An 18,009-nucleotide genomic window follows, 5' to 3' on the forward strand; every position below is an offset into this window, starting at 1 on the left:
TCAGCTCCCAGAGCTGGCTCCCAATCTGCCGTTGCTGCAGGGAGGACTGAAGACCCGTGTCCCAGCACAGGCCCGAGGGTACCCTCGGCTGTCCAGTTCCTGAGACCTTCATCTCAAGAAGATTTCAGGCCCTCCTTGCAGGACAGGAATGTCCACATCTATTGTCCCAAATCAGGAATGCTGACATTCCCCTCAATCTCCCTAACCTTCGCCGTAAAGGTGCCCATCAGGCAGCTCTCACTCCACAAAGCCCCTGGTCCCCACTCAGCTCCATTGGCTTCTGTCCTAAGATGAGGCACAAAGCCGGTTCAGGACCCCTGAGTCCGGGCTTCTCTTCCCCTCTGTCCTTCAGCAGCTGCAGTGGCCAGCCTCCCTAGCCCTCCAGGTAAAAGGCATCCCCCATGTCTACTGACCCCGACCTTAGATTCTAATGATTTCGGTATGCCTCCTCTCCCCTTCTGAGGACTAGCTTCCTCTTGTTAATCCTCAAGGGCAGGAATGAGGAATGAACCTCATTCATCTGGTTCTTCCTCACAATATCCAGGCTACTGTCTTACTCTCAGGAGTGGCTCAAATGTGTGTTGTCATTTATAGAAACACCCCCATTTCCTGTTACAGCTCCAACTCGGATGAGGTTTGCCCCTGCACCCGTCTGTCTCTCCGTGGTACCTGCGCTCACTGCAGGCCTCACAGGCACACGCCGCATCTGCGGGGGCAGCACCGCCTAGACCCGCCGAGGGCAGCGTCTGAGCACCAAGAGCTAGCCTCCCGCTGCCGCCTGCTTCCGGGTGTGATCCGCCAAGAGGGGAATGAAGAAGAAAGTCTTGGCTCTGCTTGAAAAACAGAATAGAATAGACTAGTTATGTTCAGAAGTTCATGGCACAAATTTGTTACTAACTGTTCAGAAAAATGCCTGTTAGAAGAAATTTAAAACCCAGACATCGAAAATAACTGACATTACACAGGACACGTTTTCTCTCCAACAGCCAAGATTTTTGTTTGGAATCAACTAGTTTTCTACTTTCTGACAGTTATATCATAATCACATGAGGACAGTCAATGTATTTCTTTCATTCTTTAAAAGACAGCAGTTCTACTCCCAGTGTCCTAATCAGTATACACAGTATCAGATCAACTGCAATGGGCACCGCCACAAAGTGACATGCCCACAGTTGCCCACTATGGCGCTTACTGGAAACTAGTGGTCACTCCAAGCCAAGTATAAAGTGGCCGGGAGCAGAGGCCTCTCTGTCCCGTGGAATCCCACAAGCTGTACGGAGAGAACATGAGGGTACAGGAGGCTTGAGAAAGAGAATGCTCTGGGCAAAGACTGCAGGATGAAGCAGGCTCAAACCCAACAGTACCTAAAAGATTTTACCAACAGCCACTACGGAGAACACAGATACAACCTTATGCCCTACCCCACACACCTCTTTCCTCCCTCAATTTCTCCAGTCTCAGAACCACCCACCCAACCAGCACCTTGTCCCTCAGTGACAGGACCTAAGAGGGACTCTGTTAGCTGGGAATGTGGGCACCAGTCTTAGAGGCGAAGCGCCCCACATGGTGAACAACAGTGCACATCCCTCAAAGGCTCACTAACAGGGCAGCCAGCTCGACAATCATCGCCCCCAATGGCCTGAAGAGAAAAGTAGAGTCACAGCAGAGGCTCTTGAAGGGAATTCACACACGTAAAGAAAATCTCATTATTCCTTCTCCTATCACTCCCTCAAGTCAAGTATAAAGCCTTCAAGACAAGTGCTCAGAGGCTGCGGTATCTGCCTGTCCCGGAGAGGCCTGGGTCTCACCCACTGGCTGGTGCTTAGGGAGAGAATTAGAGCACCACCCCAGTTTGCTACTGGACGAAGCACAAGAAAACTCTTCCAAGAACCTGTTATGTGTTCCTTCGAGTTTGGGGAAACGGACACGGATATCAGACTTTGAAACGGAAAAGTCTGAGGGTAGAAGACTAGCCAGAGCCTCCCCAATGGACCGAGGGAGGGAGCAGGGGGAGCTAACCATCAGCACATGGGAGGCCAGGTACGAGTGAGCTCTCTGAGGGAGGGGGGAGTCTGCGTCATCATGAAAGAACCCCACCCGAAGGTTCCTGCTGCGGGAGGGGACCTGGGAATTATACCGGGAGCAGAGCAGGGATGGGGGGTGTGACGCAGAGTTCCCCGCAGACAGTCCAGTGCAAAGACCTGACCAAGGCCTAGGTAAACCTAAAGAAAAGCCTCCTACAAGCAAGACCCAACCACTATGGGCCACCTGTTAGGACCTCGGGCCCTGGTCACCAAAGAGAACCACAGACAGCCTGGCACAGAATGGAGACCCCCAACTCCTCCTGAACAGAGGCCCTTCTCCACCCACAAAGAGCTGGGAAGGCACAAGAAAGCAAGAAAGGCCACCACTGCCCTCCACTCCCACATTATTCCCTCGGTGATTCCTGACATCACTTATTAAAGCTGAGGGGAGAAGCTTTGAACTAGATGAGACACTTGTGGTTTTCTGTAGAGTGGGCTTGAATACCTGAAAATGAGACAATTCTAATACCAAAAGTGAATGGAAAGGTGATGGTCCTGGCTGATAATATATCATCACAGGGCAGGGACAGGTGGTCAGACAAGGTAGGTTTGAAGGCAGCCGTGGAAGAACCAGGTTGTTCTCTAATAGAAGCAGGTCAGTTCACTTCAATGAAGGAGGTTTATTTACTCTCTTCTCCTCCATTCCGATCAAATCCAACAGCAAAGCAAGGCAGTCCCTTCTACCTCCAATCCTAAACAGATCAGAATCACCTCATGTTTCTCTCTCTACTGCTTCCAACCCAGTCTAAGCGACTGTCACCTCTTGCCTGGACTACCGCAGTGGCTCTCCACCCGCACCCCTATTTCTACCTTTACACATTTATGATCCATTTTCCAAGCAGCAGCCAGAGTGGTGTTTAAAATCTAAGTGAGATCATATAGCTCCCCTGCATAAAACCTTCCATACCCTCCATAATTCTGCTTTTATTTCACTGAGCTTGTACACTTGTTCCCTTTGCCTAGAGTGCTAATCCACTAAATCTTTAAATGGCTTCTGATAGTCTGATAGAATTCTCTCAATCAGTCACGCCTCAGCAAAAAGATCACCTATTCAGGGAGGCAGACTGAGCTAGTTATCAATTTTTTGCCTCTCAACTCCAAATCCACCCTTCTTTGCCCTGCTTTGTGATGAAGGAGCTGCATCCTGCAAACACTGCTTCTTTGCCAGCGGCGTGATATTTGGCCTTGTCAGCAGAGGACGCTGGGGGAATACTGCAGAAGCAGGGTTCTCCCTCCTAGTCTTCAGTCTTGCTCCTACCACTTGCCCACTACCTGTGAGGGGGACTGCATGCTGAACACTCTTCAGCGAGCCCACCAGCCCCCGCCTGCAGCACCTCAGCTACCCAGAGGGTCCTATCGTACCGGCTCCAAGGTGGGCCTCTTCCAAGTGTGTCCTTCCTTGAGTCCTCTCCCTAAGCTCCACAATAGTGGCTGCCCTCTAGATTCACCATAACTGTAATCTCTAGAGTTGCCTGCACAGATTTGGGTAGATGATCTCCTGTTACTAGCAATCATGATGTTAAAGTGTCCCTGTTCAAATCAGTAGTATGGCGCCCATCTCCTGACTTAATCACCCCCGGTTAATCTCTTCTATCACAAACTGTTATCTGAAATCCTAGTGTTTTGCATATTTTCTTATTTTTTTACCTGTCTCCCTCACTGGAAGATCAGTTCTATGAGAGCAAGACCCTTTATGACCTGCTCGCCACTGTATACCAGCAACAACAATGCTGCCTGACACACAGGATAGGCTCAGAACAGCAACCAAGAACCTGGAAAGTAACATTTTCTAGTGATGAGGGATGAAGTTCGGCCTTTTACAATAGGGTGTATGATGACTATATAGTAAATTCTTAAATGTATCACCTTACAGTACTTATACAGATTTAACTTCAGTTAAATTGTTCTGTCCAAGTCCAAAATAGTTTAAAAGAATACAACAAAATCCAGCACTCAACAATGTAAAATGCACAACGTCCAGGATCTAATAACAAAATCAAGAAGCATAAAAATATGATGTGTAACCAGGAGGAAAGCCAATCAATAGAAACAGGCCCCCAAATAACAGAGATGATGCAGCCAACAGAAAAGAATCCGAAACCGGTGATTACAAATAAGCTCCATATGTTCCAGAAAATAGAGGAAAACATAAACACGACGAGGAGAGAAACTGAAGATGTGAAAAATAAGCAAATAGAATTTCTAGAGATGAAAAATAAAATATCTTAAAAGAAAAAATACTACAGACTTAGCAGATCAGACACAACAGAATATCAATAAACCTGAAGACAAGCAGTGAAAATAATCCAAAATGAAGCACAGCAAGAAATACGACTGAAAAAAATGAACAAAGTTTTCATAAGACAAAGTCAAGAAGTTCAACATACAGGTAAAGCGTCCCAGGGAAAAAAGGGGGTTATAAAAACAAATAGCTGAAAATTTTCCAAATTTGATGAAACTGTAAACTGACACATCTTAAAAGCTGATTTAATCCCAAGCACAATAAACACAAAGCAAATCACACCAAAGCATATCAGAGTGAAACTGCTGAAAACCAGTGATGAGGGGCTGCCCAGTGGCTGAGTGTTTAAGTTCGCGCGCTCCGCTTCAGTGGCCCAGGGTTTTGCTGGTTCGGATCCTGGGCGCAGACATGGCACTGCTCATCAGGCCACGTTGAGGCGGTGTCCCAAATAGCACAACTAGAAGGACCCACAACTGAAATATACAACTATGTCCTGGGGTGATTTGGGGAGAAAAGGCAAAAAAAAAAAAAAAAGAAGAAGAAGAAGATTGCCAACAGTTGTTAGCTCAGGTGCCAATCTTTAAAAAAAACCCAAAGAACAAAAATACCAGTGATGAAGTGCAAATCTGAGAAGCAGGCAGAGAGCGCCCCCTCTGTACACAGGAGCAAAGAGAAGGATGACAACATGCTGCACATCAGCAACCAGGGAGGTCAGCAAGAGCTGACCAACAGCCCAGCATTGTGAACAAAACATCTTTTAAAAATGAAGGCAAAATAAAAGCTTTCAGACAAACAGAAGTTTCTCTGCACTACAGGAAATGTTGAAGGCAGTTCCTGAGGCAGAAAGAGAAATAACCCCAGATGAAAAAGGGGAGCTACATAAAAGAATGAAGAGCACCACACATGATACAGATGTGGGCCAAAGACTATTCTCACTGTTAAAGTCTTCTAAAAAGATAATTAACTATTTAAAGCCAAAATAAGACAAATGTACGGTAAAGTTTACAATATTTTTGAGAAAAATATAACTACACTAGCACAAAAAATGGTGGTGCTCAGAGTATAACACTGTAAAGTTCTAACACTACATGTTAAGTATATAATATTCTTTGAAAGCAGAGGTTGAACAGTTAAAGATATATACAGACTGTCCCCAACTTACAATGGCTCCACTTAGATTTTTCGACTTTACGATAGTGCAAAAGTGATACTCATTCAGTAGAAACTGCACTTCGAATTTTGATCTTTTCCTGGGCTAGCAATAAGCTGTATGATACTCTCTCACAATGCCTGGCAGTGGCAGTGAGTGGTAGCTCCCAGCTGGCCATGTCATCTCAAGGGTAAACAACTGATGCACTTACAACCATTCTGGACCCATACACCATTATGTTTTTCAGTACAGTACTCAATAAATTACATGAGATAGTCAAGACTTTATTATAAAATAGGCTTTGTCTTTGATGATTTTGCCCAACTAGAGGCTAACGTAAGTGTTCTGAACACATTTAAAGTAGGCTGGCCTAAGCTATGATGTTTGGTAGGTAACGCGTATTAAATGTATTTTCTACTTAAGATATTTTCAACTTTAAATGGGCTCACCTCCACTGTTAAGTAAAGAAGGTCTGTACTGTAAATTCTAGAACCACTAAAAATTATGAAACAAAATGATATACAGATAATAAGCCAAGAGAAGGTAAAATAGAATCATAAAAAAAAGATTCAATTAATCCAAAAGGAAAGCAGACAAAAAAAGTAGAGTAGCAAACAGATGGAAAAAAATACCCCAAAAAAGGGTGCAAGATGGTAGATTTAAATCCAAACATATCAATAATCACGTTAAACAGAAATAGTTAAATATTCCAACTATTATTAAAAAGCATGAGCCACTATGTTTTCTACAAGAGATTAGAAAGCTACAAAGAAGTTAAAAATAAAGGTTGGGACACATATTCCATGCAAATACTAACCAAAAAAGGCTGGGTGGCTCTATTAGTATCAGAGAAAGTTGGTCTCAAAACAAGGAATATTAGTAGCAATGAAGGAGATGATGATGATGGTGATGATGATAAAATAATAATAATAATGACAATGAGACTGATTCAACAAGAAGCAATTAATGACACTAAATGGGTAAACACTCTAATAACCGAGCTCAAAATACATAAAGCAGGAATCACATTTGGATATTTCAACTCTCCTCTCAGTAACTCAACTAGACATAAACATCAGAAAAGATGCAGAAGATACAAATATCACCATCAAACAATTTGATCACACTAGCATTCATAGCACACTCTTCCCAACAAAAGCAGAATACAAATTCTTTCAAATGCACATGGAACATTAACCAAGACTGACCACAAAACAAATGTTAACAAATTTTTAAAAATTAAATCATATAAAATGTTTTCTGATTACAACAGAATTAAGCTAATAATAACAAAAAGGGGATCAAAAGGTTTCCCAGTTGTAAAATAAATAAGTCATGTGGATGTAATGTAGAGCATGGTGACTATAATTAGTAACACTGTACTGCATGTCTGAAAGTTGCTGAGAGTAGATCTTCGAAGTCATCATCACAAGAAAAAATTCTTTTAACTATGTGTGGTGATGGATGTCCCCAGACTTACTGTGGTGAGCATTTTGCAATACACACAAATATTGAATCATTATGTTGTACACCTGAAACTAATATAATGTTGTATGCCAGTTATACCTCAAAAAAAAAAAAGATATCTGGAAAATACTCCAAAATATTTGGGAATTAAAAAACACACTTCTAAATACTCCATAGGTCAAAGAATAAATCATAATAAGAATAATTATAAAATATTTTGAATAGAATGGAAAACACAACATACCAAAATTTGTGGGATACAATGAAAGGAATGCTTAATTTTATAAAATTAAACACATATCAGAAAAGAAGAAACGTCTCAAATCAATGATGTAAATTTCTACCTTAAAAAACCAAAAGAATAAAAAAATTAAGCATAAAGTAGAAAGACAGAAATAATAAACCTAAGAACAGAAAGTAACGAAATAGAAAATGGAAAATTAAAACAAAATGTGGTTCTTTGAAAGGATCAATAAAAATTATAAACCTCTAGCCAGGCTATCAGGAAAAGAAAAGACTAAACTCAAACAACTGATACCAGGAGTGAAAGTGGCGTGAAGGGGGTGGGGGCTGCAACCATTACAGATTCTACAGAAATTAAAAGAGATTTATTCTGAACAGCTTCATGCCAATGCATTTGACATAAAATGGGCAAACTTCTTTTTCCTCCAGTTTTATTGAGATATAATTGGCATACAGCACTATATAAGTTTAAGATGTACAGTATACTGACTTGACTTACATATGTTGTGAAATGATTACACAAACTTCTTTAAAGACAAGAATTAACAAAGCTTATTCATGAAGAAATAAATAAGCTTTATCAAATAAACTGAACTTATTGTTCAAAACCTTCTCAATAAGGCAACTGCAGGTCAGGATAGCTTCACTGGTGAATTCTACCAAACATGTAAGGTAGAAATAATACCAATTTTACACAAACTTTGCCAGAAAATTAAAAAAGAATAATTCCTAGCTCATTCTATGAGGTAACACCCTGACACCAAAACTACACAAAAGTATTGTGAGACAAGAAACTTACAGACTAAGATCCTTCATGAACACAGATGTAATAATCCTTAAAACTTTAGCAAATCCAATACTGCAACTTACAAAAAGGATAATACACCATGACCAAGTGTGGACTGTCCCAGAGAAGGCAAGGTTTGTTCAACATTTCAAAAATCACAGTAATTAATTTTGTTAACAAACTAAAAAAGAAAAACTCTATGATCATCTCAACAGATGTAGAAAAAGAATCTGACAAAATCAAAATCCATTCATGATAACTCTCAGCAAACTAAAAACAGAAGTAAACTTTTTCAATCTGATCTGCAAAATCCTATCATCATACTTAATAGTGAAAGACTAAATGCTTTCCCCCTAAGACTGGGAACAAGCAAGGAAGTCTCTCACATCACTCCTATTCAGCATCATACTGGAGGTCCTAGCCAATGAGATAAGGTGAGAAAAAAAATTAAAGACATACAGATTGGAAAGGAGGAAATATATTATTTGTAGATGATGTGATCATCTATATAAACAATCCTAAGGAATCTACCAAAAGACCATTAGAATTAATAAATGAGTTTTCACAGGATACAAGGTCAATATACAAAAAGCAATTCTATTTCTATATACTAGCAATACATAATTGGGTACTGAAATTTTTTAGAAATACCATTTATAGCAAGAAAAATATGAAACATTTTGGAAATTTTTCAAGACACTATGTGCAAGAAAACCTGTACATTGAAGACCACAAAACTATTCTAAGAATAAACCAAAAACACCTAAATAAAGGAAGAGCCATACCATGTTCACGGACTGGAAGACTCAATATTGCTAAGATGTCAATTCTCCCTAAATTTTGGTCTACAGACTCAGCAACACAATGCCAGTTAAACCTCAGCAGGCTTTTCTGTAGAAACTGGCAAGACGATTGTAAATTTTATATAGGAATGCAAAGGACCTAGGATAGTCAAAACACTTCTGAAAAAGAACAAAGACAGAGGACTTCTACTATGTAACTTCCATGGCTTACTATAAAAAGCTTCAGAAAACAAGACAGTACGGTACTGGAAAAAGGATGGGTATATATGTAAAGTGGAAGAGAGTCCAGAAACAGACCCACACATATAGCATCAACTCATTCTTTGACGAAGATGCCAGGGTAATTCAAAGAGGAAAAACAGTATTTTATTTTATTTTATTTGAGGAATATTAGCCCTGAGCTAACTACTGCCAGTCCTCTTCCTTTTGCTGAGGAAGTCTGTCCCCGAACCAACACCCGTGCCCATCTTCCTCCACTTTATATGTAGGATGCCTACCACAGCATGGCGTGCCAAGTGGTGCCATGTCCCCACCCAGGATCCAAACAGGTGAACCCCGGGTTGCTGAGAAGCGGAACGTGTGAACTTAACCACTGTGCCACCGGGCCGGCCCCAAAACAGTATTTTCAACAAACAGTTCTGGAACAATTGGATAGCCATACGCAAAACAGGATGAACCTCAAACCTTACTTTACAAACGATACAAAACTTCACCCCAAATGGATCACAGATCAAATGTATAAGCTCAAATTACAGACATCTAGAGAAAAAATACAGGGCAAAAAATCTTTATAACCTTGGGAGGCAAGTATGTCTTACACAGAACACAAAAAGCCCAAATTATTTAAAAATTGATAAAAGAGACGATCAAAATTTAAAACTTATACTCTTCAAAAAACTATTATGTAATGAAAAGGCAAGCCACACTCTGGGAGAAAATATTTGAGAAACATAACTGATAAAGGCTTTGTATTCAGAATATATAAGGATCTCTCACAACTCAATAATAATAAGACAAACAACTCAAATAAAAATAGGCAAAAGATTTAAACAGCCATTTTACCAAAGAGATACAGATGGAAAATAAGTACATGAAAAGATGCTCAACAAGTCGTTAAGAAAATGCAAATTAAAACCATAATGGTATAAACACTGTTAAGTCACTAGAACGGCTATAATTAAGGATTGTCAATATCCAGCCTTGGCAAGGATGGGAATCAGCGGAAACTCTCAGACGTGGCTGGAAAAACAGTATAAGCACTTTGAAAAATAGCATGACAGTTCCTTATAATGTTAATTATACACTCACACTATGAACCAGCAATTCCACTCCTAGGTACTATCAAAGAGAAATGGACTATGTTCACACAAAGACTTGTACTCAAATGTTACTAGTAGCTTAATTCACAATAGCCAAAACCAGGAAACAGAAATGTCCCTCTGTTGGTGAATGGATAAACAAATTATGGTTCATCCAGACAACAGAATACAATACAGGGGCTGGCCCGGTGGCGCAGCGCTTAAGTTCACACGTTCCCCTTTTTGGTGGCCCTGGGTTTGCCGGTTCAGATCCCGGGTGCGGACATGGCACTGCTTGGCAAAAGCCATGCTGTGGTAGGTGTCCCACATATAAAGTAGGGGAAGATGGGCATGGATGTTAGCTCAGGGCGAGTCTTCCTCAGCAAAAAGAGGAGGATTGGCAGTAGTTAGGTCAGAGCTAATCTTCCTCAAAACAAACGAACAAAAAAGAATACAACTCAGAAATAAAAAGGAATTAATTACTGATACATGCAACAACATGGATGACTCTCAAAAGTATTATGTTAAGGGAAAAAAGCCAAAGATCACCACTCAGATTTTGTTTCTATGATGCTGACTCAAGTTCTGTCCTCCCAATTTGACAATTTTGGGTAGTAGTAACAAATTATATCAGCAACCACTTTCATGAATTTCATTATAAAGGAACTTTATATGTTTGCATTATGAGCCATGGTGGTCTACTGGTTAAGAATCAGCACTCTGGGGGCCGGCCCAGTGACACAGAAGTTAAGTCTGCACATTCCACTTCTGGGCCCAGGGTTCACTGGTTCAGATCCCAGGCACGGACCTAGCACCGCTTATCAAGCTATGCTGTGGCAGGCGTCCCACATATAAAATAGAGGAAGATGGGCGCAGTTGTTAGCTCAGGGCCAATCTTCCTCAGCAAAAAGAGGAGGATTTGTGGCAGATGTTAGCTCAGGGCTAACCTTCCTCAAAAAAAAAAAAAAAAAAAAACGAATCGGCGCTCTTACCGCTGAGACCCAGGTTCGTTTCCGTTGGTCTGTAGGTTGTCATACTGTGGTGGCAGTATGTTGTTGTGACGCTGAAAGCTATGCCACCAGTATTTCAAATACCAGCCAGGTCATCCATGGTGGATAGGTTTCAGGAGAGCTTCCAGACTAAGACAAGACTAGGAAGGAGGACTTGGCCACCCGCTTCTGAAAAAATTGGCCATGAAAATCCTATGAATAACAGTAGTGCATTGTGGGCTAAGCACCAGAAGATGACAGGATGGCATAAAAATATCGGCCAGGGTTCCACTCTGCTGTATGCAGGGTCACTAGGAGTCAGAATCCACTCAATGGCACTAACAACAAATTATGAACCAAGACCCAACAGGGCAAACATTCAAGATAAGACTGAATATTAGCCAAGTCTTAAATGGTTGGTTTAAAGTGGGACTATATGCCTTGATTAGACATGTGGGTACAGTAACTATTAGAGAACCTGGTGGAAAATGCAAGACTTACATTTTAATGATATACATGAGAATACAAACATAATTGCTAATGTCCACAACCAAAACATGGCCTTTAAGACAGTCAATTTTGAAAGCAGAAATATAGAATATTAATTTGTCGAGTAGCCTTCCTCGTGGCAGGATGCTTGAGTGTTACAAAGACTCCTTTAAAGAAAAAACAATTCTCCAAAGTGCTATCTGGCATCACCTCCACCAGACTTAAACTATTTTGGTTAAATATACACAAATGTAAAATGCAACAGTTTATGCTTTTTAAGCCTTTGTATAATGATAAAAACCCAAGTTGGTCTACAACTTAAATAGAAAAACCCCTGAAAATCATTAAAACTCAAATTAACATTATTCTAAAGAGAGACAAATGATTAGCTGAAACCAAATTACTAAATTCACCATGTGCCTGGTTCCGACTACTCAGTAGCAGGCTCTTTTGAGTTAGGCCTGTATCCCTGCAGGTCTCTGCAAAATGTCTCAACACGCCATGTCTTTGCCTGTCAGAATTTCTCCGGCACAGAGCAGGCTACGTCCTTGGTGGGTGTTTGCTTGGCCTCAGCATAGAAAGCAAGCATTAAGACAACCTCTGCTCCTTCCTCAGTAACCTTGACAAATACTGCACTCAGGCCCATCAGGACTCAGAAGTCAGGGGTGAAAGGGGTGAAGCCGTCTGATACACAACAGGCCCTCCAATGATCTGAACATGGCCTCTCCCATTAACAGATCACAAACAAAAATTCTTTTAACTGTCAGAAAATCCATAGACCATGAAAATACATCCACAGCCCCACACAGTATGAACTCTACTGTGCAGGAGTATTTTAAACATTTTGAAGTCCTGAAACATTATCTTTGGATATAAATCAAAGGCAAATTTGATCCTTCATTCAAAAGCCATTCCCAGGTGCCTGCTCTGTGCCAGCCCTGGGTAGATGCCCTGAGCTGGGTGAGACAGGAGCCAGGGCAAAGCAGCTGCAACAGAAATTCAGGGGTGGGTGGGTACCGGCAAGTCAGAGGGGCTGTGGCACCTGCCAGCAGGAGCGGGTAAGCCAACTCTGCTCTCAGACACCCTGAAGACCAGTCCTCTGCTGAGCCTGTACAGCCAACTTGCTCCTCAGCAACCCGCCTTGCCTTGCTCTCCCTGTCCCACACCTGGATGATGCTAAGAGAGAAGTCCAAGCCAATGGGCAGGTCAGGGCCACTGCACAGTGATGTCTCCACCTTCAACAGGGACCTCAGGCTGGCCAGCAACCAGATGCCCTGCCAGCTCACTGTTCTCATTCCTCACAGAGACCATTTGAACTCTTACTCACTCCCCTGTTTCTTCCCAGTCCCACTAAACCCACTCTCCCTCCCAAAAACAATTTTATAAAAAGATCTCTGGCAGCAATTTTCTCAACTTCTACACTGCCCACCCCCACCTTACCTATATCCTATGCAGCCTTGCCTACAAATCCTGTCTCAACAGAAGGATGATTCTTCTAGAAACAGATCCCAGCTCTCCTATCTCAGGGGACCTCATGAATGCTACCATTTGTCTACCTTACTCCTTCCTATGCCCAAACAATTTCAGACTCTGCCTACTCAATGCCAAGTAATGGGCAAGAATATGGACAAGTGGAACTCACACATTGTTGGTGGGGATATAAATTGGAACAATCACTTGGGAAATTGGTATTATCAAATAAATATAAGTATCTGAATTACCTATAACCCAGCAATTCTACTTCATCGATAAATCCTCTGTGATGATTAATTTCACGTGTCAACTTGACCAGGCTAAGGGATGTCCAGAGAGCTAGTGCATTATTATTTCTGGGTGTGTCTGTGAGGGTCTCTGGAAGAGATCAGCATTTGAATTGGTGGAGTGAATAAAGAAGATAGCCTCATCAATGAAAGGGGGCATCACCCATTCCGTTGAGAGTCTGAATAGGACAAAAAGGCGGAGGAAGGGGGTAATTCACTCTCCCTGCTTGACAAGCGGGGACATCCATTTTCTGCCCTCAAACACCAGCACTTCCAGTTCTAGGGCTTTCAGACTGAGACCAGGACTTAACACCACTGGCCTCGTGATTCTCAGGCCTTTGGAATCAGACTGAATTACACCACCAGAATTCCTGGTTCTCCAGCTTGCAGAATGCAGATCATGGGACTTGTCAGCCTCCATAACCATGTGAGCCAAACCCTATAGTAATCTTCTCCTCTTCTATCCATCCATCCATCCATCCATCCATCCATCCATCCATCCATCCATCCTATTGGTTCTGCTTCTCTGGAAAATCCTGACCAACACATACCCTAATACAAAACTCTTACAAATGAGTACCAGAGGTATATAAATGCCCCAACAGCATCTTTTCATCACTGCAAAAAAAGGGGAAACAATTCTATATCTTTCAATAAAATTACTGATGAATAAGCCATACTATAGTAACATATTGAATTATATGTGAATTGTATTATGTGAATTATGAATGAATTATATTAGTGAAAATGAATAAAGTGCAGCTCCCCAGACAGCATGAAGAATCTTACAAAGAAAAAAGCAAGGCACAGAAGACAACATGAGCACACACCATTTTCATAAAGATGGCAAATTAAATAATTTATTATTTAGAGATACACTTATAGGCGATAAAACGTTTTAAAGGGTTTTTTTTCTTTTAAAGGTAACAGAATGATAAATACAAAATTCAAGGGCAGTGGTTTCCTCCTCAGAAGGGGAAGAGGAAAGATGTGGAAGGGTGGAGCACAGATAGGTGCAGAAGTATTAGGAATGGCCTGATTTTATGCTGGCTGGTGTTCATTTTATTATCCTTCATAACATGTATATTACATACATATTCATATATATATATATATATATATATCTCAAATATTACATAATAAAAAATAAAATTTAAATGGGGGGAAAATCCTTTCCCCAACCACCAGCCCTTTCCTTCAATATTTAAACATTCCCAGGTCCCCCCTGCAGCTTCACCATCTCCTTCTGGATCTGTCTTCTCCTCCCCTCACAGTCAAGCATCTTAAAATTCAGCACCTTAAACTGACTTTCTCAGCTTCCTCACCACTAAGTTATTCTTCACACAGTTCAGTCTGGCTTCTGCTCCCAATCCTCCACCAACATGGATCATCAAAGGTTAGATACGGTCTCTTTTCCGTTGCCACATACAACACTTCATATCCTTTCTTGGTTAACTTTTTCTAAAATGCCTGTTAGGAGGACTGCTGGGAGACAGTCCTCCATAAGTCTCTCATGCTCCTCTTGTTGGATACACCAAGTGTAAGGCTCTGACTATTCCTCCTGCCCTCTCCCCACTGGGCCATTTCTCAGGGTAGTTTACGCAGCGAAAACCTTGACACAAGGAGCAGGCTTGCTTACCTGCTCACTATGAAAGTGGTAGATCCCCCACACTCAGTGTTCCTAAGCTGCAACACAAACTCACTGCACCATCAGCCCGGGTACAGGCCTCTCCACTTCACTGACTTGGGAGGATGAAGGAGCAAGGAGAACTGACAGGCTCATCCTCATGATGTTTGCTGTGCTGTGAGTAATAAAGTCCTCTGTCTTTGACCCAGGAGTCTTGTGTCTTCTGCCAGCACCCATGAAATAGTAACAAGCTAGCTTATTACCTTCAAGTACGGTAAAAAATCAAATCCCAGATGCGACAACTACTGACCATACCATCTTTCAAACAACTACCTTTGCTTAGTTCTCCTTATCATACTCTCTTGTTTTTCTTTCTACTTCTCTGACGTCTGCTTCTCACTCATCTCAATCTCAAATGTCAGGTATTCTCTAGAATTGCCTCCTCAATTTGTACTCCTCTTCTCACTCTACCGATGGTCTTGGGGGTTGTGTCAGTGACCGAGGCTGAGAAGGTAAGTAAAAGTCATCTGTGTGGAGTCTTTTAACGATTCCTCATGACTAGCTAGCAATACAGAGGACATCTGAGACAAACTGACTGTAACTTGAAATTGCAACTCTTGAAAAAATATTAGGGATTCTACTTGAGACAAGAAAGGTCAAAGACCTATTTGACTCATAGTCAAATACAGGTCTTGCAATGTCCAATTAACAACCTAGAAGTCAAATACGTACAGGTAAATCTTTTTTAAAAAAGGTGCAATGGCATAGTATAGAAAATATGCAACAATTAGAAATGGAGAAAAATTCCATACTCATAGGATTAGAAAGAAGGTGATTCTCCTGCTACTGACTTAAAGAGTCAGTGCAATCCCAGCCAAATCTCAACAGGGGTTTTTTTTGGTGGAAACTGACAAGATAACTTTTAATTATACAGAAACACAAAGAACCAAGAATAACTAAGACATTTTTGAAGATATGCGATTTATTACAAAGCTACACCAATTAAGACATTCTGTTGGCACAAGGACAAACAAACCAATGGAACAGAACAGAGAGCCCAGAAATATATCCACACATATATGAACACTTGATTTACAACAAAGGTGGTGTGGAAGAGTGGGGGCAGGGGGAGGAGGGAGCAACAGTCACTTCAATAAATGCTGCCAGGGAACTTGACTTCCACATGGAAATAAATTAAACTTGACCTTTACCTCATATTACATAAAAAAATTAATTTCAATTCCAGGAGGGCTGTAAGTCTAAATATGAAAGGCAAAATAAGAAAAGTATAGAATTTAGCTACTCAGTATAGTAGCCCCTAGGCATTCATACATGGCTACTGAGCATTTGAAATGAGAGTAGTCATAAAGGATAGGGACTATTAATGTAAAATACAGGATTTTAAATATCTAGTATAAAAATACAAAAAATATTTCAGTATTTGTCATATTTACTACAGGTTAAATCATATCTTGGATATTTTGAGGTAAAAAATATAATATCACCTGTTTCTTTTTAGTTTTTGATATGTGGCTACTAAAAAATATAAAATTTCCTATGTGGCATGCATTTATTGTTCACATATTTCTTTGGACAGTGCTAACAGAAGAAAATACATACTAAAAAATATGTTTACAATCTCACGATAGGAAAAATCCTGATAAACAGGACTAAAGAGAGTAGTAACTACTAAGGAAAAAATTGAGAAATTTGACTAGTTTAAAAATAGATTAAGAACTTGTGCTCATCAAAAGACACTACAAACAGAGTGAAAAGCCAAAAAAGGGGCAGACGATATCTGCAATGCATATAACTAACAAAAGTTCATATTCTGCGTATATAAAGAAATCCCACAAGTCAGTAAGAAAAAGACAACCTAATGGAACAGTAGTTCTCAAAGTGTGGTCCATGGATGCCTGGGAGTTCCAAACACCCTTTCAGCAGGCCCACTAGTCAAAACTACTTTAATATTAATACCAAGTGTTATTTGCCTTTTTTAGTGTGCTGACATTTGCACTGATGGTGCAAAAACAACAGTGAGTGAAACTGCCAGCACCTTAGCAAGAATGAGGGTTGTGCAGCAAAGTGTGCTAGCGGCTACCGTGTCTTTTACCACCACACGCTTAATTTAAAAAAGGACAGTCCTACCTAAGAATGTTCTTGATGCAGTAAAATTATTAACTGGGTTAAATCTTAACTCTAAGTCCACATCTTTTGAATATTCTACGTGATGAAATAGGATGTATGCAGAAAGCATTTCTGTGACGTTCCCAAGAAAAGCACTGTGCATCGTGAGCTGAATGAGTTACTTTGTCCATGAAACATCAACTTCACTTGAAAGAATGCCTGACACACCAAACTACAGTTATTCAGACTTGGATATTTGTCAGTCATTTTCTCAAAAACGAATGAAATGAGCCTGTTGTTTCAAGGAAAACAGCTGATACCATTCGTGGCCAATCATAAAATCTGAGCTTTCAAGTAAAAATTATAAGCTTGAAAAACTTTTAGACATCACTCTGGGCTCGAAAGCTTCTTCACATTTAAAGACTTTTCTGATGAGATCAGTGGTGATACTAACAAATGTGATTTTTTAATATTGAATAATGAAAGGTATATCAGAAAGACCTGCCTAACTCAGTACTGTGTTACCAATTATTATTTTCCAAGCGACCAACGTGTGATGTTACAAAATCACATATGAGTACAAGATTCATTCAGAGTGCAAGCTAAAAAATGGATTTTAATTTAATGGTATACGAAAAATCCATTGATATCGTTTCAGATTCTACATTGCAAATAACCATCAAGAAACTATTACTTGTCATGGTTTGGTATAGTATCAAAGAAGAATATCCACAATTATTTGAAAAAGCTATTAAAATATTTTCTTCATATATTTCAATCAAAACAATCTATCACAACAGTTTGAACACAGAAGCAGATATGAGACTCCGGCTGTCTTCTATTACCCAAACGTTAAGAAGAGCTGCAAAACAATGCTACTCTACTCACTAAATTATTTTTGTTTTGGAAAATGGTCAGTTTTCATTTAAAAATTTGCTGTTGA

The 18,009-nt window shown here is 40.5% G+C and overlaps 1 protein-coding gene across 2 annotated transcripts in view; it reads right to left on the minus strand.

Moving 5' to 3' along the window:
- FAM193A (family with sequence similarity 193 member A) overlaps positions 1-18,009 on the minus strand; it is a 178,284-nt gene that overhangs the window by 89,660 nt on the left and 70,615 nt on the right. For both annotated transcript variants that reach the window (XM_023638491.2, XM_070264037.1), the window contains one exon: positions 670-830. In XM_023638491.2, coding sequence (XP_023494259.2) covers positions 670-830 — 161 coding nt within the window. The remainder of the gene's footprint in view (positions 1-669; positions 831-18,009) is intronic.

This window comes from Equus caballus, chromosome 3, assembly GCF_041296265.1.
Source record: "Equus caballus isolate H_3958 breed thoroughbred chromosome 3, TB-T2T, whole genome shotgun sequence".
Lineage (NCBI taxonomy): Eukaryota > Metazoa > Chordata > Mammalia > Perissodactyla > Equidae > Equus > Equus caballus.